Source organism: Cyclopterus lumpus, chromosome 13, assembly GCF_009769545.1.
Source record: "Cyclopterus lumpus isolate fCycLum1 chromosome 13, fCycLum1.pri, whole genome shotgun sequence".
Classification (NCBI taxonomy): domain Eukaryota; kingdom Metazoa; phylum Chordata; class Actinopteri; order Perciformes; family Cyclopteridae; genus Cyclopterus; species Cyclopterus lumpus.
Window position 1 is genome coordinate 6,147,858 of NC_046978.1, and position 20,667 is coordinate 6,168,524.

Sequence of the window (20,667 nt, forward strand, 5' to 3'; positions counted from 1 at the left end):
GCTATTAGAGTATTTATGGTAATAGTTTCTGCGCCAAACAGGGGACGCAGAGTGAATTAAATCTGATCACAACTATTGGATGGCACAACCTGATTTATGTCTTCTACGGAGTGACCTGGAGTTCTGTAAACGAAAGACTCGAAAAAAGGGCATCAGCCATTCGCGTCGGTTTGTAGCTACTAAAAACACAGACACGGGGCTCACGAAGAGCGCGTGTCACAGCAGCAGGAACGAAGCCTACTAAAACCATATTTAAAAAGAGAGAGCAGCCAGGTGATAAGCTAACAATGAAGGAAGGTCACTGCACTATTAAATAGAAGAGAGCAGCTGATGAGAACAGCTGATAGCATGATTGACAGCCCAAAACCATGACGGCAATGACATTATGAGTGAGGGGAGGGAATGTCTGGATGTACGACAAGTAAAGTCTCCTTGACTGAGCTTACGCTGGAGCTTCATTACTCCTGTGTGCGCGTGATCTCTGGTCTGTGAAGCGTACGATTCCATCTGATCCACGTAGGGAGGAGCTGACACCACATCTCCCTTATGTGTTGTCTCAGAAGAAAGATGAGCAGCTATTGAAGAAGGCATATTGTTTTTCCTCAGATGTAGGCCGATTAATTGTCTATCTTCGACATCTCCTTTGCCTCCACATCGCAAAACACAGTTCCTGTCCTTTCCTTGGCTATTGCATACGTATTTCACATATCTTATATCATATAGCATCAACACATATAACTTGAGGAAGGATGGAAATAGGTTTTCTGCTAAATTTTAATTAAATATTCAACATTTAACAAATGTTGTGACAAGTCTGAGTGAGATAGTTTTGCTCAAACTTTTGCTGAATTTTGTCCAACTGTCTCATTTTGCTTTTGCCCCACAGCCCATGTTTTCAGTCACACCCAGCCTTGCAACCAATATGAATGCTGCTGCGGCATTTAACCCCTACCTTGGCCCTATGTCGCCCGGCCTGATGCCCGCAGACCTCTTGTCCAGTGGCCCCGTACTGGTCACCAGCAACCACAGCATCCCCGTACCAGCTGCTGCTGCTGCTGCTGCACAGAAACTCATGAGGACAGACAGACTGGAGGTGAGCAACACATGCATTCACACACAGACGGAGGCACAGAATAGGCTAAATGTCAGTCACAGATTAAAAAATAGATTAACAAAACTCTAGTAAACACTGCAGCCGGTGAGGCTGTTTCTTCCAGCTATGCAAACAGATTGGGCTTTGATATGTGGTCTGCGCCTATTTTAATATTAAATGCATTGGTTGGAAAGTCTTGCCTCAACAGTTTCTGTTTGTAGACTTTAATTATGTATCTGTACACAGCTTCTAACTACAAATCATTACCATAGTACAGTCATTAGCCAGACTTAAGCAAAGAGAGAGAGAGCCGTTAATGAGAGTATCCAAACAATACCGTAGTCGATGCTGCATCCCATCAACAGGCAGAAGACAGCATTCTTTGGCACAAGCTCAAGTTATACTGTATCAGTGTGTAACTTTCAGAAAGATCTTGAATTTTTCTGTGAAGGCCATCAGTCATTTGAAACCTGATGAGTACCGCTCCTCTGGCTGTGTTCAGATAATCATTAATTGGACAGTAAATCCATCTCATCCAGTATGCAGCCCCGCCCGGGAAACACTCGCAGCGGAATAATTGGGGAATCGTTGGAGGCAGGCAGGAGGCCTGCCGAAGTGGTAGGAAGGTTACATTTAAAATGTAACATTGAGTAGCTGGGTAATTAATGGGGGTGAGACTGAGGAAGTCTCTCGGCCCGATGAATGACTGGATGACATGCAGAGCGAGGGAATGGGTCAATAAGAGGAATACGAGATGGAGGGGTAGAGAAGAAATCCATTGTTAGACCTGTTGTGGTCATCAGGGGAGTGGTTGGGGCATAAGGAGTCATGCCTTGTCGAGGTTGAGGGAATTTGGAGGCAAGAAGTTGTTGCAGGTCTCGATTCAGACTGTGATTGAAACAACTGCCTGGCAAAAGATTAATAGCATTCTACACCAAAGTCCAGTTAACATATATTTAATATTTACCAGCCAAATGCAATAATTGTTCCTAAAGGGAAAATCTGCTCAAGATATCCGCCCAGCGGTCAGCCTGCGTGTGCTGCTGAAGTGTTTTGATTGGGAGAAATCATACCCTAGCCTAATTTATCAGGAACTAGGATTGCTAAAGATATCTTTAGCAAGCGAAAAGGGTCAGCCATATTCTAGTGTGTGTTGTTCCAAATAAACATAGCTGGGATTCTGTGGATTCTGTGGACCTACACACACACCAGTGAGTAGATATGTTACAGGCTATTTCCCTGAGGCTGAGAGAAATTCCTATTTTAGAATATAATGCTCCAGACTGTTTGCCCGAGAAATATCTTCCGGCAGTCTCTCTGTCTCTATATCTTTTATGGAGCTACTCATGCATACAGGCATAATGTTGCTTACCTGAAACCGTGGTGATGTAAATGGCCCAGTCAGAGGGATAGTTACCATAGGGAAATAAATTTGATTAACAGGCCCTTTATTTGTTTGTGCAACTAAGCACTTTGCTTAGTGTGTGTGTGTTATAATGCACGATTAACCACTGATAAGAAAAACACATTGCTGCATACCTGGTGCAGAGAACATCGAATTGCTTCCATTTAGTCTTCCCTTTCATTTTTATTTTATTTTCTCCCATGTCAGCCACAGTCACTCGATCCCAAAGACTCTCACTCTGTCTCCTTGATCCCCATCTGTCTATCCTTTACTCTTTATTCATCAACCACTCTTACATTTCCCTCTCTCTCCTTTGTTTCCCCCCTCTCTCTCTGCCTCCCCCCTCACCCACCTCTCCAACATCTGCCTGACAACAAGCCAGTCTCTCTCGCTTCTTTTTATTTATTTATTTTTTATTAATAAGACCAGTAGCAGCAGTGGTGATTGTGGCAGTTGTGGGGAATGAATGACTGTGTGAGTGCGTGAGGGAGGTGCACATGAGAAAGAAGACACAGACAGACAGACAGACTCATCGCTCTCACAGATCGGTGATTGCGGATGATGAGCTGTCATGACGGGAGACGGAGCAGGGTTAGTTTGTAGATTACACTGTTGGTGGCCTTTTGTCTGACAGCCGTTACACCACAAATCAAATCCTGTATGCATGCAGACGGTGAGACAGACATTTGGCACAGGGCTCTTTCTGTTACAATAACTGATAGAAATGACATTTCATTTGGTGCAGGATAGGATTGTGATTGCAATTGAGACTCAGTGGTGGCTGACAGTGCTTAAACAGAGATCTTAAGTTATTGCACAGCTATTTTCATGTCAATATTCTATTCTGGGGGAATTTATATGTGCACTCACCTTCTCTGTGTGTGTGCGCGCGCGTGTGTGTGTGTGTGTGTGTGTGTGTGTGTGTGTTATTATGCGTGGGCTGGTGATTATGTAAGCTGCAACCTCCCTTGAGGGTACCAGCCTCATATTTCCCATGAGCCACGTCAAGGCCTTACATTCAGACTGAGGCAATCAGTTTCCCAACTGTTCACGCAGATGCTGCCCCCTTCTGTCTCCATGTGGAAGGCCAACAACATGGCTCATTTGAATAATGGATAAGTGACGTGTGATGGATGAGTCTGTAAACGCTGGATATGATCTGTTCTGCTTATCAATCAACAGTAATGGCCGTACCTGTCATTAAGATTGGTTAGCTCTGTCTGGTAAAGTTATTGTCACGTTCTGAAATGACTGAACAGATGGATTACAACATCAAATGTGAAGTAAAGTGAACAGTAACTTCATAATGTGTTTGTGGGCCTATTTTTTGTTTACAGACCTGAAGGACAACCAATTTTCAAAATCTAAATGATCTTCTACAGGATTGTTGACTTGTGGTCTCATCGTCGGGTAAAAAAATGAAAGTAGAGCGTGCATTTGTTTCCTTTGTGCGCCAGGTGTGTCGGGAATACCAGCGGGGTAACTGCACACGTGGGGAGAACGACTGTCGCTTCGCCCACCCTTCAGATAGCACTATGATTGACACCAACGACAACACAGTCACTGTGTGTATGGACTACATCAAAGGCCGCTGCTCAAGGGAGAAGTGCAAGTACTTTCACCCTCCGGCTCACCTGCAGGCCAAGATCAAAGCCGCCCAACACCAAGTCAACCAGGCTGCGGCGGCTGCAGCCATGGTAGGTTTCTCTCCACAGGTTACAACCAATTAACCAATAAGGACTCAAAATAAAGAATCATAGCAGACAGAGCAATCCCTTTCAGCGAAAACAAATCAAATGTAACCTAGAGTAGAGTTCATATAGGTGTTCCAAAATTCAAGCCAGACTTGATTTCTCATGTGATTACCTACAACAAATAATTAAGTTGTTCTTATGTTGATGCGGGCACATTCAAACACTCTGAAGTGGGCCTTGATTTGATGGATGGAGATATTTGAGAACACCTTCCAACCTGTGCTTTTCCTGAGCCTGCGAGTACACGTCACAGTCTCCTCTGTTCCTGCCCTCTTCAGCTCTGACCCAATGTGCACTGTGAAGATGCAGAGTCCATGTGTGCTTAATTAGCAGCAGGCTGTAGTGAGCATGGTAGTATGTGACTGAGCCTACTGCTCCCCTCCTCCTGCTCATCCTTGTTTTGCTGATTTGTTAGTTGTATATTGTTGCTGTTGTTTGCAGTCAATAGTCACATTTGTTCTGAAACTGGGAAGCTGCTGTTAATTACAACCTATTGAGGGGCACTATGAGGTTTTGTTAAGCCAAATTCTGTAGATGACATTATGCAGCAGATGTTCCATAAAGGAGGGTAAGCTAACTTCCAGTTAACCTTTCACTTTAAAGGAAAATTAGGCATATTCTCACCTGTGCCTACATATTTGAACAATAGTGTCAATAATATCTGCCTTTTTTAGCTTCTTTTTGCTTTTAAATGTTACATCTTGCGAAAAGATTAAATCCTTTATTTCAGCTTGTAAGGCATTTCAATGACATCACTGGTGAAATGCAACAGACTTGGACAAATGTATCTGAAGAATTTGTTTTCTAAACCAGGATGGCCTTAGATTTGAATTTAACTAATGTTAATTCAAGTTGGCTGAATTAAAACACCAATAGGTACCAACTCAATAGTTGATGAAACAGAATGAAAGAGAAGACAACTAACTATGTCAAGGGCCATCATTATTTTCAGTAACCCTACAGCCATTAATGTGCATGTCTTAGTCTTGTTATTGTTGAATATTGCATTCCAATGATTTGTTTTTATTTGTGTTTTTGTTTTTGTATTTTTGTTTTTTTTCTCACCAACCCACACTGCACTGCTGCCCCCATGATGCACCTCTGCTTACTGGTTTATGTTAATGCGCTTGAACCCCATTGGCCCTTTGCCACCATGTGCTCGCTGCCTGCTAATTAAGACTCAGTCGGCTGTCAAATCACTGAAGCGACCCCTCGAGGCAACTTTTGACCTGGTACTATGACCTTTCACCTTTTGGCTTGGCATGTAGCTGTGGTGTAGTAGATATACCTTTTGCGGTTATCGAACAAAGTATGTGATGGTGAAACATTGAGGGCTGATGAACTGACTGATTCATTTTGTAGCATGCTATTTGTATCTTGTCTCAAAACCCCAAAAATAAAAAGCTTTAAATAGGAAATCCTCTGCATTGTTCACTGACAGTATTTAGTGCATCACCTTAAGTGCCTCTCAAAAGAAAATAATTGGTGGCATGAAAATGTAATATGTTAGTCTCTAGTAATGTATGGTAGTCTTTGCATGATTCTGTCACTTCCCATATTGCATGTGTAATTGTTGAAGAGGCGGCTTATAGTGTGCTATTATCATGGAGCTGGCAGTGCAGCTTCCCCTAACTATATTCCTGTTGTTGATGGTCCAACAATCAATACAACAGCTATTATAGTTATCATTACAGAAATATCTCAAAATATGAATTGTATATACTTTTTTATTCACAATTATGTCATAATGTCAGTGACATTGTGCTGAAGTTGTTTTTGTTTTTGTCATTACCTAAATGAATGTCAGTTTGTCAGCTAGCACCACTGCCCTGTCTGGCTCTTACAGAGGTAGTGCAGTTCACTGCTTGCTTGCCATTGTTGTTTGCTGTTTTTAAAGGGCAACTTTGTCTTCTAATAAAAGTATTTCTTCTCTCTGTCCTGAATGTCACTGCTCCCATCCTTTGGGTTCCCCTCACTCCCATCCCTTTATTTTGGTGTTGTCCCCTCTTCAGGGGATCCCTCCAATGCCTCCTTTACCAAAGAGACCTGCACTTGAAAAAGCCAATGGTGCCACCCATATGTTCAATGCTGGTGTGTTCCAGTACCAACAGTCCCTGGCCAACATGCAGTTTCAGCAGCAGGGTGCCTTCATACCATCAGGTAAGGCCCGAGTTGCCTTTAACCCATGTTTGTGGGAGTGATCTCATCGCTATTGGCTGTCAGATCACATGTTTTTATCTTCCTCACAACTGATTATGTTTTGGCGTCAGCAGTGAATGTCTGAATGATTGTGTGATTTCATTGTTGGTGACAAGATGGAACAACTTGCATGGACTTAATTGCATGGGGCCGCTGGAGGTAGAGTCTAGGTGAGGCTGGGCCGCATCAAGTATTCCAAAAAAAGTACAACTGATCCAATCTTCTCAATTGTTATTAAGAACAATTCAGAACATGAACGGTTCTTCAGAATGTTCTTCAGAACATGAACGGTTCTTCAGAACATGGGCTTCTCTTGTCTACTCTTTGCTGCCAGAGTACTCAAACGCGTACCAGTAAACCACTTTAGCCAAAGGAAGTGTTCGACATTTGGATGCGGTACTTCCGCGTTGAGCAGGTGTTCTCCGGTGACATTTCACAGATTTCAATCCGTTGAAAGTGTTTGAAAATGGAACACTGGAGAAAGCGTAACCGTAACTACTTTCGGATACAGTATTTCCGCGTTGACCGGCCAGTCTCCGGAGGGGGTTTCACGGACTTCAATCAAATGAAAGTGTCCGAAAATCGTGCGTGTGAGAAATTGGCCCGCGGGCCGCGAGTTTGAAACCCATGATGTACAGCATGGGTGTAAGTTGAGTAGCAGAAGTCAGGGTTGTTGTTGTTTTAAGATATTATGCTCTTTTTTTTATGTATAGTTGTTTAGTATATCAACTTAGACAATTCACATTGTGTTAAAAATGGTCTTTTTACTTTTTTTTTAACTTACTGTATTGACCAGTATTATTTATATTAGAGCTTTGTATTTCATGCATAAGTATGTGTGGTTACAGCAACTCATGTTTCCAAAGGAATGATTATTATTGTGCAATGTAAGTATTAATACTCAGCATATAATCAGCGATATCACCTTAAGAAGAAAGCCAGCAGGCCAACATTAAAAGAGTACAGTTAAATCCAATATGTCTGACTTTATAACACTTGTAATGGGTTTTCTTGATTTCTTCTCCTCCCTATTTACTCCACTCCCTGTTGAAATGCATGATGGGCAGGCTCGATATTGTGCATGACACCTGCAACAAGTGTCGGTAGGTGCCAGCTTTCCTTACTGATTATCTCTGAGCCCATTGTAATCACTCGTGTCATTCAACTGACCACATAATGTGAGCACATTCTCCATTTTGTAAATGTAAACTTTGACATTAGACTTTGACATTAGCCTAAAACGGCATTGGTAACCTCTCAACGTGTGGTTGACAAAAATGTGAATTGTTCTTTTTTTAATTTAATTGTGTCATTTAAATTATATGCTCTGCAATACATTTCTGTGGTATGGAATTAATACAAATCTGCCTGACACCAAATGCTTTTTGCAGTTAAACCCCCTTGACCCCTGGCTTCATTATACTTCTATCCCAAGCTCTCTAATCTATAGAGCACCTCATTACGCTGTGTGGTTATACATGCCACATGAGGTTTTTTTTTGGGAGGTAAAACAATGGCCAATAAACAAGCCTGTTCAGAATAAAAAAAGAAAGCCTGTATAAAAGATACTGCCACCTGAATTTTTATATTTTGCCCTTCAAAATAGCCAGTTACCTTCCATCCTAAATAATTCCTTTGATGTTTCTTCTTCTTCTTTCTACAACACGTCTGTTTCTATTCTCATGTGTTGGGTAACTGTGAAAAAGAAAAGTAACATTTACGAGAAGAAAATATTTGATTTAAAGCTATTTAAAACTACCTACCTATTTCCTTGTGTTATCAGCATTCTATAGACAGAAGTACAAATTAAGTATTAACTCTCTGTGCGATCTTTCCCTTTAAGTACCCATGATGCACGGTGCTAATGCAGCCGCCACATCTGCCACAAGTGTTTCCTTTGCAACGGCAACAGCCAATCAGGTTTGCTCCACTTCTGCATTCTCCCTCCTTCTTTTTTTACTTCTGGTGAGGAGCTCATTTCAACTGCTGTTTGTGTCTCCCTCCTGCTTCGTCCCCCTGGTTATGTCTTTCAATCTTTGCCTTTCCCCCTCTTATTTTTCTCTTTCCTCCTCTCAATCAGATTCCAATAATATCTGCTGACCATCTGACTAGTCACAAATATCTGACCCAGATGTAGGAGACTCAATCAGAAAAGTATGTTCTGCACCTCCCTCTAACATCTCACACACTTTAACCGTTAACCGGTCACTGTCTGCTACTTTTGACCCAAACAGCTTTTATTTAAAGCATTTGCCACGACTGTATTGGTTTGTCTGTCTGTTACCATTATTATTCTTATTCTTATTATTACTGTTATTAATATTATTATTATCAATATTAATATTATTATATGGTATTATCCTTGTTATCATTGTTGTTGTTATGGTATTATTTCTATTCATTTATTTTTGCAAAATCAAGTAATGTAAAATAATTAACTTTCTTGTACTAAATATGCAGCTACAGCCAGCAGCCGCTGAGTGTAACTTAGTTAGACTGGAACAGCGGGCACAGCTAGCTCTGTCCAAACGTAAGCCACCTACCAGCACCTCTAATGGTCGTTAACATGTTATATGTTGCTTGTTTAATTCCTACAAAACTGATGTGTAAAACTACATCAGCCTAATCAGGGTCAGATTTGAAGACAATGAGACACATCTAAACCAAACAGCTTGTCCTCTTGCTTCACATTTTTTTTCCCATGTTTTGTGAACTTCTTTCCAGGTGGAAAACTGGAGCGCGCTCATGTCGAGTCCAAGATTTGCGGTCACCCCTCATGCCTGTAACATCAAGAGCAACACTCAGAACCAATCTAAATTGGTTTGGGATACATCTGCATGTTAATATAGGAGGCACAGTTTGTAAAGATTGTTTTCATGTGTACTTCATGCACACTATTACACAACGACAGAAAAGAACATAATTTGCATTACTGACTGCCTTTCGCTCTGTGGAGGCAACTAACCTTTATTCACCGGACACACTTTGAATGTTAACATGAGGCAACGGAGTGGAATAGTCGTCAAACACATCGACTGGATTGGTACATCTATAGACCAAGAATCATGACGTGTGGCTTTTTCGTTTATGGGCTGGTGTTCTTTGACCTAAATGTTTTGAATTTGTTTACACAAAGTTGCACCTTGTATTTAATTTGAGATAAAAGAAATGAATGATCCGACTGAATCACATATGCATGCACAATGACTTTGTTTGTGATTTTATTTCGTTAAACCAGTGATGAGGGAAATCACGTGAGTGCACTAAGAGGCAAAATGGCAACTGATTGTCTGTTGTCTATCAAACCCTTGTAGCCTACCTTTCTATATCTAAAGCACATGTCTTCACCCTTGCAGGCCTCCCTGTAGAGTACCATACATCTCAAAACACATGAATGGTATTAAAGCAGTTTTACGAAGCGTTAAACCCAACAATTCCCTTTAATACGTCTGTTTTGTCTCTTGAACAGCATGTAGTGTACATTACTGTGACCTTTCATTTCCTGTGATTCCCAGTAGCACCACTGCTGACTCGATAACCTGCTCCAGATTATCTGCTTCACTCAAATCTTCTACCCGAATGAATCGGTTTTTTGGTTGTTTTTTTTGTGTCTCAGACTTTGTAGTTGATGTCAGTTGTTTGGATAGGAAATGACTGGATCTCTCTGTGGGGTCTTGGCCAGTGCGGGAGCCCAAAAGCTCACATTGATGAAGATGTTGCGATGAATAGCTCTGAAACCACAGGGCAATCAGTTGGTATCCGAACTGCTGTGAGACCCAAGTCAAGATCGACGGTGCAACTGGTGATGGATCCGTATGACCTTATTTGTTCTTCATTTGTATGGTCATGCATATTTTAAGGCAGATCGCCAAAGTAGATTCAGCTTAGTGTATATATAGTCTGACATATTTAAAAATATTTGTTGAATACGTCTACCTGAGAGCTGTTTTCAGATAGTCAGCCAAAGTCTTTTTGTGTCGCTGTTACTAGATATCGTGGGTAGACTAGTGGGACTAAATTGAAAAGATGTGTGGGCCTCACAAGCGAGCTCGCAGTAGGATCAGGTGTATAGAGTAGATCTCTAGAAATCTTTGTTTTTGTTGTGTTCTGGGTGTTCTTCAGGCACATTTAATCGGTGGATAAAACAGGGAAAGTGGCAAGAATATAAACGATTGTATTACTCATCCAAAGCCTTAGAATGTACCATCGGGTCAGCACAATGCAACATGCCATGTTGAACCATCCAGTTGCCTAATCCACGCCATATTTACTTACACACACAGAGCACTATGTTATTGTTTTTTCTTTAGATGAGGAGCATTTTACTTTATGTAGTTTGATGATATGTTGATATTTAGTTAGGATTTTTAGTTTTGCTCATTATATTTATCCTTCTTATGATGAACATGAGGTTAAAAAAAAAGTGTGTTTGTGTGTCGTCTTGCACAGTTTGCTGAAATTCCATGTAATGTTAATTTTAGTATGATTACGATTGTAAACTCAATATTTTCTACGTTATGCATATTGTTGAACTGTATGCATATTGTTAATTTCTCTAATCTATTTGTGTTCTTTGAACAAATATGTTTTATATGAGTATCTAACAGTGATGAAATAATAGAACAGAGAGGCTAAGTTGTCACTGTGGCAACCATCACCGATAACGGAGTAATATTTAACGAGTTTAAGGTTTTGTAACTAGTCATATAGAAAAAAAAAGACAATTGTAAAAATATAATTCCTTCGATGTTTTAGAGTAAATATGTTATTTTCTACTGTATCCATTTCAATAGTAAATATTGTTTTAATATTTTTTACTCATCCCTGGAAATTGGCCATGTTGAAACAGCTGCATATTTGATCACTTTTTGGGGCGTCGCTGGGCGGGGTCAGGTGATCGGGGTGACAGGAAGTCTGCACACCCATCTCTTTCTTATCCAATTGCAAACAACAAGGGAGGGGAAACGTTAGAGGAGATAAAAGGTGATAAAGGTTGACTTTTTTGCACTTCTGTTACATAGTCAAAAAAGAGAGATTCATGTATATTGAGATCTTATTTTGATAAAAAAAACGATGTCTATAATGACACAGAATTTTTGCTAGGATAACAAACAAAAAAATCTTATGAAAGGCTGAACAAAAATTGCTTGCATCAAAGGGCACTGAGTTCTCATGCTCCAACCTCTCAGAAAAGGCCAAGAGTTGCTCTTTCTTTTTTGTCAGCAGCTTGTAGTTTGCCAGGTAACCTTCCGGAGGAGGCGTCGACTACCCTCTAGCTAAGGGCCTGCCTGGGTTTGTCTTGTCCCCTAACCGGCCTGGATTCACAGGTCTGGGTGTCATGGCCACGCCCTCCCAGGCCCAACCAATCACAACACGTCCTGTCTCCTTACTTAACTCAGAGAGGAATGCATGTTAAAGGAATACATATACCGTTTTAAAAGAATCACAGCAGTAATATTGAATAAGAAAAATATTACACAGAAAGATGTATTAACACTATACAATATTCTTTCAATGTAATTGAATCATTTAATAAAAAGATATATATATATATATAAAAGTACAAAAATAGAATAGTGGTTTATTAAAAAATCAAAATAAAAAGGAATTCCTGAGAACATACGCACTAAAGTTGGAGGAGTACATGCAACACAAACCCATAGCTGTAAGTATGTTCTTTATGTTTATGTAAGGCTGTGCTTCTAGTAGATGAAACTGATCAAACAGGTGGAATTTAAGAATCATTTCAGATTGAAATACTGTTTTGTGGTTTGGTCATCGAGTGTTCGTTTGAAATTGTGTCCTGATCATCTTGTCATCTCTCATCTCCTAAAAGCACGCAATGCTTACGTTTATGATATAATGTAAACTAAACTCTTTGTTTTCTCTGCTCGTAGTGCTAATATGATTGATGTATTCTGTCTTCTGCTGCAATTTGTTTTGCTTGTTTTATTGCTCCAGGGCCCATTGAGAGGATGTGTCATGTTTGAAAATGCCAGCACCTGTAAGGAAAAAACCTCTGATTGCTACAGTCTAAAGCCATAACATATATGCTCATCAGAAGGAAATGTGTGGGAGGAAATCAGAATGAAATCGAGGTAGGAAACAGTACCTTCTGAAGCTGGTAGGAATGTTCGCTAACTGTGATGTGCTGTACCAACTTTGATGGATGTCTTTGATTAAAAGAGAAAAGGTTCTTGGCACAATTTTTTTCACAGGGCCTGAATTGCTATATTTGATTATTGCTGGTATGAATGTAAAACAAAAAAAGTAATAAAAATGTACAAATGAACTGAGGAATTTGCTTAATACATTATTTCATATAAATGAAATGCATAGCGTAATGATATTCAGGACAATTAAAGTAATAGTTTCCACTTTTAGAAAGATAATTGCATTTTTTGATGAGAAAATTAATTCCGCCCTCATATCGTTCCTATGAAGCTGCAGTTGGTTATTAGCTCAGCAGAAAAACAGGAACCGGGTAGACAATTGGACATAACCACCCAAGCTTCTCATCTAAGCAAGAAAGCTAATCGGCATATTTACCCACATTTTTTTACTATGATACTCTATTGTCTAATATATCATTATCTGTAATTCTGTCATGTAAGTATTGTATATTTGCAATAACTTTAATAATTACATTTACTCATATTCCAGTGAGTGAAAATTGGTCCGAATATGTTACAGATATATGTTGTTATGTTTTTTACTGCACTCAATTTACTCACATCAATATTGCTATTCATTAAAATCCTATTATAGATACAATGCATCAATTTGTCCTGCCTAATGAAGCTTCTGATTAGGAGCTGTGATTTTAATTTGAGATTATCAACCTCATTTCTTTGCAAAACATGTACAGATAAAATCTGAATGTGATTTGATGTAGATGCATTTTTTTTTTTTAAAGAAGCAAACTAAGTCAGTGGGGGTGAAGTATACCTTGAAGTATTCTACTTACATGTTCACACATTGTGGAGGAGACACGTTTCATGTCAGCATTTTATCATTAAACATTATGTTGTAAGCCCCTGGTTCACTAACACAGGTGTTTTCGTTTTAAAGAGGCTGATTTGAAGAGGCTGCGCATGTCCACACAGTCCTGACAAGATGTCTAATTAGCTGCTTGCAGTTTGCATAGTTTAATGTTTAATGGGGAAACCAGTCACAGGTCTGTCCTTTTCTTTAAGCTAAATCAGAAGCCTCTGCCAGTTCAATTATGTGATGCACAGAACCGCCACCAGGTGGCACCATCTCTTTGTCGTTTCAGAATCTGCAATCACATCGTCCATCATCTGAGCGATGCATATATTTAATTATAGAAGTATTTGAAAAGGCTGGCATTATTGTTCCTGGTGCTTTATCTTCCTCTGATCATTCCACAATTAAATAATAGCGACAGTTGTCAGGGAAAAGAGATAGTTGGATGGAAATGATCCCCTTAAGCTTGGCTGCTGTGAGCTGCTGGGGGGTCTGCTAACACAATGCTTGAGTTGTTGTGGAAATGTTGACTCAGCCAGCCTTAATAGGAAGTTGCAGGCCATTATTCCTAATGCATTGTTTCCTTACTTGCCGATTTCTATGTGAGATTATCTGCCTCAAATTACCTTGAGTCACATAACATTGTCATGACTGTTTTTTTGTTCCACTGTTTTCTTTTGATCACGTTCAACTTCACTCTTCTCTCCTCTTTCCCTTTCTTCTTGCACAATTCTGTTGTCTCTCCTGTCCACTCCAGCTCCCTTTTCCTTGTCTCTTTCCTTCCATCTCTTCCTCTGCATCTCTTTCCCTCACAGCTTTTTTCCTAACTCTCCTCCTCAGTCGTCTCTTTCCTCTCCATCTCTCTGTCCACAGGCGTTAGCGGCAGACTGTCGTGTGGAGACGCAATGCTGATCCAATAATGGCAGCTTCTGTCGCCCGCCTCACAAAGTATGATGTACACCATTATGTCCGCAACGCACCATGAATCTCACTTACCACTGACCCCCTCAACATGCCCAGTTCTTCAATTAGACACCCCCAGCCAAGTTGTCGGAAAAAAATTAAAAAAGGAGAAGGAAGTTGCAATACGAACACTCAGCCGTAACTGTCCATTAATACACAATTAATGTAATTTAATGAATTACCTCTCAGCGCAGGAAAATACTGAGAAATACAAGAAAAAACACTTTAATTTGTGAATTATAGATAGAGACAATACAATAGTTTAATTAAGTGGTTAATGACGTGATCCCCATGATGAACTAATGCTCTGACCTCATTATGGAGGCAATAATGAGAAATGAGGGAGGGAGAGGAAGAGAGCTAGAAAACAAACGAAAGAGGGACCGGAGAAAAAACCACAGGAGAAGCGGAAGTGAAGCCTGAAGAGAAAGTGATGGTGGTGAATCTTCACTGAGTATTGGATGTGGCAGGAGGTACTAGTGAGATGCGAGTGTATAAAGGAATAGTGATGATGTGTTTCCTTTGAGATCAGAGATAGAAATAGGAGTGCAAACAAAAAGAGACAGGTAATTCCAAGGTTGATGCAGCTTGGTTTATCATCTTCACCCTTTGACACCTTGACTCCAAAGTAAGCTCCATCCTCCCCACCTTGACTTAAACCCTGTTGCTGTCTCTCCCTCCCTCCAGTCTGTCTGCTGAGTCACCACCCGACTCTCACAGAGTGCCACTTGGAGCATGACTTAAACATCCAATTTTCTCCAGGGTGTATATGGGAGTGTTTGTGTGTGTGTGTGTGTGTGTGTGTGTGTGTGTGTGTGTGTGTGTGTGTGCGTGCGTGCGTGCATGCATTCATCCAGGTGTATTTGATTACGGTAAGTGTGTTTGTGTATGTATGTGTTTACGGTAAGTGTGAGTGTTTCTTCCTGTGCTGATCGAGAACAGAGAGTGATAGAAGCAGGTTCTAATAGCACCTCTCCTGGACGGTGGAGCGGTATCGATTGGGCAGGTTGCAGTCCATCAGAGAATTTAACACCAACCGTCTGTCGTGCTGCCAATAACAGGGCTGTTGTGTTTTGTTGGGAGTCATGTAACTGAATCCCTTGTTCCATTTAGGCATTTGCTACCATTTGTTTAGCTTCCTTTAACCCTATTGCAACTCATGTGCCAGTCTTTGAAAGTTGGGAGAAACTCCCTGGTGGTTAAGTTGGACATTGTCAACTTTATTATCTTAAGAGAACTGCCTGAATAAACAATTACGTTTTGCTCACATAGAAAAGGTGCAGTTATGTTAATACCAGTCATAGAAGGGCTTTAGTATTTAGAATCCTTCAAAATGAGGGAGCCTCTGGCTTGAGAACATGTTGTCACAAAGTATGGTTTGGGACAAAAGGAGCATCATATTGTCAGTAAAAAAAAAAAAAAACAGACTTAGGCAGCCTAAGCCTGTGTGGTTAAATGCCACATTGACATAATATCATACCCCGATGAGATTTAAACCCCAGAACCTACGTAAAACACCATTTAAAGCTACTACGATAAACTTCAGTTGGGTGTTGATTGCGGCGGTCTTTCTGGACAAAGTGTTTCTGAGGCACCAGATTCCCTTAGAAATCTTAGTATTTGCGTGCAGCAGGTCTGACACCCGGCCCCTGCTCAGTCCTGGTTTCTGGGTTGTTTGTAAAAGACTGCAGGAGACTTGGAAAGCCTGTGGTGTTTCGTATACTGGAATGGAAATGCAATGAGGCGTTGAATAGAACTTCAACCCTCAAACTACAATCAGAACGCCACATGTCATATTTATACACATGTTATGATATTAAGCCTCTACCAAACTGCAGTGACAGATCCTTCAGTTTACTGAATACTTTGGGTCTTAGATAGCGGAAGTAGAACAAGTCGAAGGGCATTTTGCCAGCAGGGGTCATACAAAGAGGGTACTGAGGGCACAGCTGTACCCAATATGAACGGCCACTATTCACATGGTGACAGGATGTCCCTCGGCGTTACGTGTAGCACACAAAGACAGTAATAAAGGAAGGTCAGGGAAGGCACCGATGTAGCTCCTATTAATATGCTGTGTAATATCCTCTATCGAGAGAAAAATTAGCCAATCGTCTGTCTTAACTGACTGTGATGCTATTTGAGGACGAACGAAGGAGCAGTGTGGAAATCGGACAGGGGAAAGAGCGCCAGATAAACAAAGCCCAAAGAAAGATTGCACTGTGACACCAGAGCTCACAGGAAGAAAGAAGGAAAGAAATCTGTTGCAACAGCTGTGGTGTGGGCTAAACTTCCATCTTTGTGAGAGGGCTCTGTGGACAGCTAGGAGGATGAAGTGGAACAGCCACATGAGTGGGGAGCCAAAAAGGATTCAAGTCAACTCTGTCCCAGCCTCGCCCCAAGCTTGTGAAGGTGGAGTAGTGTGTGTGTGTGTGTGTGTGTGGGGGGGGGGAGGGGGGGGGGGGGGGCAAAGAAGAGATTATTTCAAGCTTTAATATAAATCGGTACTTCGTGGTTGGAGCACAAATCAGTATGCCGCTCATGTAAATGTGTGTAAGCAAAAGACCCTTAAGACCATTACTGAGGTTCCTCAACCGCTCCTTCTCTCTTTTCCTCCCTCGCACATATCTGTCCCATCTCTGCCCATGTTTATCTCATAAAGCAGTCGGTTCACTGAGACTATCAACAGGCTAAAGTGGTTGGAATCTAAATCACCATTGGTGTAATTAAATCACAGGGATTTGGCACAGAGGACCGATGCAGCTCTTCCCTTCTTTCAGTATCTTGCCTCAGATGTTTTATCGCACAACGGTTTTACAGAGACCTCGTCTCCAGTGGTTGCATTATGTGATGTATTAAAAATAGTTTTAGTGAGCTTTCCTTCTGAGAGTTAGATCAGACGATTGATACCACTATGTCTGTTCAGACGCTGGTTATTTACCAACTAGCCCTGGAGAGTAAAAATATATATAATAATATAATTTTTTCTATACAGATTAACTGCAGTCACAGTTGTTTCCTATTTTAAGGGCATTCCTTGACTAAAGAAGTCTTAGTCGCTAACACCATAGGTACAGGTCATTAGGTTCCCAGCTTGGAAGGTGTGCACTGGTTTTCAAAATACAGAACATTAACGTCACAGTGCAGCAGAAACAGTGGCAACTGATCACTGTTTGAAAGCTTCTGAATATGTAACGGACAGATATGAGTGGCATCTTCCCTAAACTGTCTAAATATCGCTAAATATTACATATTGTTTAATTCATCCAGCCCCTCACACCACATTCTGATACAGAAGCTTCCTGATGTCTGGCCATTGCGTCATTCCTAAACAGGAAAATATGTGTGCTATTTATATAAAAGATATTTATCACAGTGCAGAAGATGTACTTTGCCACAGGCTCCTTTGCTGAGATTATTCTCTTTTATTCATCCCTGGCCTCACACAGCACAGGCCCCTGTTTCTCCGTGAAATTAGGTCTTATTAGGTTGAAGCTATCATCACACTCCTGAAATGCATTTAAAAAACCTGCTTGTTGCGGTAATGGGGAATAGTGACTCGCTGTATTATTAAGGGCTAATCAGTCTAATCTCGCTGTTATTTCCTGCCCGTGTGCCCAACCCACCACCGTGTTCCTCCATGTGACCTTCAGCTTGAGTGTATTCATGTCGGCAGCCAAAGCTGAGGCAGGCAGTGTGTGAATAATTCTCCGACAGACACTTCATCACAGAAGAACAAACAGCTGCTCAGGGGTCTTTACGCTGCCTGAGCTATGGTTGGATCGGGGTAACACCACTTTCTATTTTAAGATTAATCACAGATTGACTAATGTGTATTTGTCGTTGTGATATTAATTAGCCAATAATAACAGGCCAGTGGAAAAAACTGGGGGAGCAAAGTGTTGGAAGTCGTTGAGACTTCCTCTTGTAATCCTTTCTTCCACCTTATTAGGCCTGGAACATGGTGCTCACCAGACCATACAACTATCTAATATGAAGATGAAAACAGTTGCATATCTGTTCCCTGGTTTAATGCGTCTGAGAAAGAAGGAGGGGGTAACAACTGAACAATGGGGGAAGGAGGAGAAAGGGAGAAAGTTATAGGCGAGTTCAATATGCAGTAAATAGCAGTGGCAGCATACAGTTGGGGTGAACAGGAAACACATTACATTACATGACATTTTTATGACTTCACTCCCTGCTAAGCTGCTGTTCCACTGGCCTCTGTAACATTTCATGAATGGTCTGAAGAGATATGGATTTGACTTGTCAATTTATCTTGAGATGGCCATGGGCTTATTTTGGAAAATGATGTTCATTAAATCCCAGCTAATGCCTGAAACAATTACATCGAATGATTCTGTCTCATACGATGATGCTAGCAGGTCTGTGAGGCTGATCTAGGCACATTGGTGCCTAATGCTGATGTTATCATGCTAACATGCTCACAATGCTAACATGCTGATGTTAAGCTGGTGTCTTTTATTTGTTTTACATAATCACCATCTAAGTTTATTGGTTAAATAGAATTATTGGGCAAATATCAATTTTTACTTAATGCTATTTTTACTTTACTCATGATGTCTATGAGAAAATGACCCTGCTTCTCATTTGATTTAATAACTCAGAAAACGTCGTAAAGATTTGATTACGGTCTCAATAGCTTTTCAAGTCTTTCATCCAGGATGATTGAAATGCATGAAATTATGATCCCATTGAGAGTAAAGTAGAGAATAAAGCACGTTTGCTTTACACTGAGGCTCATGCACAGTGTTCGTTCAGTAGACCAAAGTTAAACTTTAACATTTTAAAATGCAGAACATGAGGCTTTAAAACAAAAGGTCACAAACGAATGGGAGATATTGTGATCATACGTCCACTTCTAATACACAGTCTATGGAGTTGCCACTATTAAAGCCAAAATAACCATCCTTATGTACGTATGTCAGCAAGGCCACGTTCCAAGGCTGGACTGTTAATCACTTACATGTTCAGTGTTGTGGTCTTTCTGAACCAGACCTTATACATTCCTGCCTCAGGTTGCAAGTTAAGAGTGAGATACAGTATGGTTGACAGTTTGCACTCAACGTCAAATGATTTTCTTCCGTGCTTCTCGGTTCTTGGTTTTCTTCTCTTCATCTTCCAATTAAATGCCTCAGAACTCCCACGGTGCACTGCTGACTTCCTGTCCCTTTCTTTGCCTCCTATAACAAGAAAGGATGGATTGTTTGGGTCTTGGCGCTCCCTTCTCTCCCAGATGTAACACTCTGTTGCTCCCTTTCTCTTCTCATATCTGTTCTCCCTCTGTTTTCAGCTCTACATGTAGTCTTCCTCCCTTGCCCTCTCTCTCTGCTTCTCTTTTATTCATTCACCCTTTGGTCCCCGTCACTTATGCTTCCCGTTGTCACATCTCTCTTCTCTCTGTGTGCTGTCCCTTCATCTGTTCCCCCATCCATGCGTTCCATCCATCTCTCTTCCTCTCCTGTAATATAGAATATAGATAAGCAGCAGTCTGACAATGAGAGCCCTTCTATTTTAGACATGTTGGCATTCATGGAAAGATTCAAGTGTGTGTGTGTGTGTGTGTGTGTGTGTGTGTGTGTGTCTGTGTGTGTGTGTGAGAGACAAAGAGAGACACAGAGAATGAGAGCAAATGAACCTGTTGCATCATGCAATTTCTACTTCTACCTATTACCCTCTTATTAACCATCTTTTTTTCTTCTTTCATTTTTCCTTTTTCCTCTATAATGCCTGTCAAATGTGTAGTAACACTCCTTAGCATGTTTAGATTTGCACGTTTACACACATACAGTATGTAGGTCCCCAGTCTAAGACATGATTTACTGCTCAGGTTTTGTGCTTTGCCTCAAATACAGCAAACATATGCACATGTTTACCTTGTCAAACCGCTCATGAAATGCACAACCTCCTTAGCTTTCCTCTCTGAATGTTCAGCAATTTTACGGTGGCTTGCTCACTAAATGGGAAAGGTTTGACAAAGTAATTTTTTTCTCCTCTCTTTTCTCCCACTCTTCCATTTGTCAGCACTTTCTTTCATCATCAGGATTTATTCATTTAAGGATTTTCTGAATCAGAGCAATTCTGATTATGGTCCACAGACAGGAACATTATTTGAATGTGGTACTATACATTCAGATGGCACCATTAATTTACTCCTTTATTTTCTTCCATACAAAATAGGTTATTTCTTCAAGGCACTTACGCGCTTATACAAATATACACACCTGTTCGCTAAGTAATCTTGC

The 20,667-nt window shown here is 40.7% G+C and overlaps 1 protein-coding gene across 3 annotated transcripts in view; it reads left to right on the forward strand.

The window, feature by feature from the left end:
- The window catches only part of LOC117741932 (muscleblind-like protein 1), a 53,805-nt gene extending 42,614 nt beyond the window's left edge, over positions 1-11,191 (forward strand). The window contains exons 4-10 of one of the 3 annotated variants that reach the window (XM_034549206.1): positions 887-1,093; positions 3,956-4,195; positions 6,265-6,412; positions 7,519-7,554; positions 8,295-8,371; positions 8,532-8,605; positions 9,176-9,286. In XM_034549206.1, the coding sequence (XP_034405097.1) occupies positions 887-1,093; positions 3,956-4,195; positions 6,265-6,412; positions 7,519-7,554; positions 8,295-8,371; positions 8,532-8,588 (765 nt within the window). In that variant the 3' untranslated portion in view covers positions 8,589-8,605; positions 9,176-9,286. Of the gene's footprint in view, positions 1-886; positions 1,094-3,955; positions 4,196-6,264; positions 6,413-7,518; positions 7,555-8,294; positions 8,372-8,531; positions 8,606-9,175 lie in introns of all 3 variants that reach the window. The other 2 variants (XM_034549204.1, XM_034549205.1) reach the window with 2 other exon arrangements.
- The last annotated feature ends 9,476 nt before the right edge of the window (positions 11,192-20,667 follow it).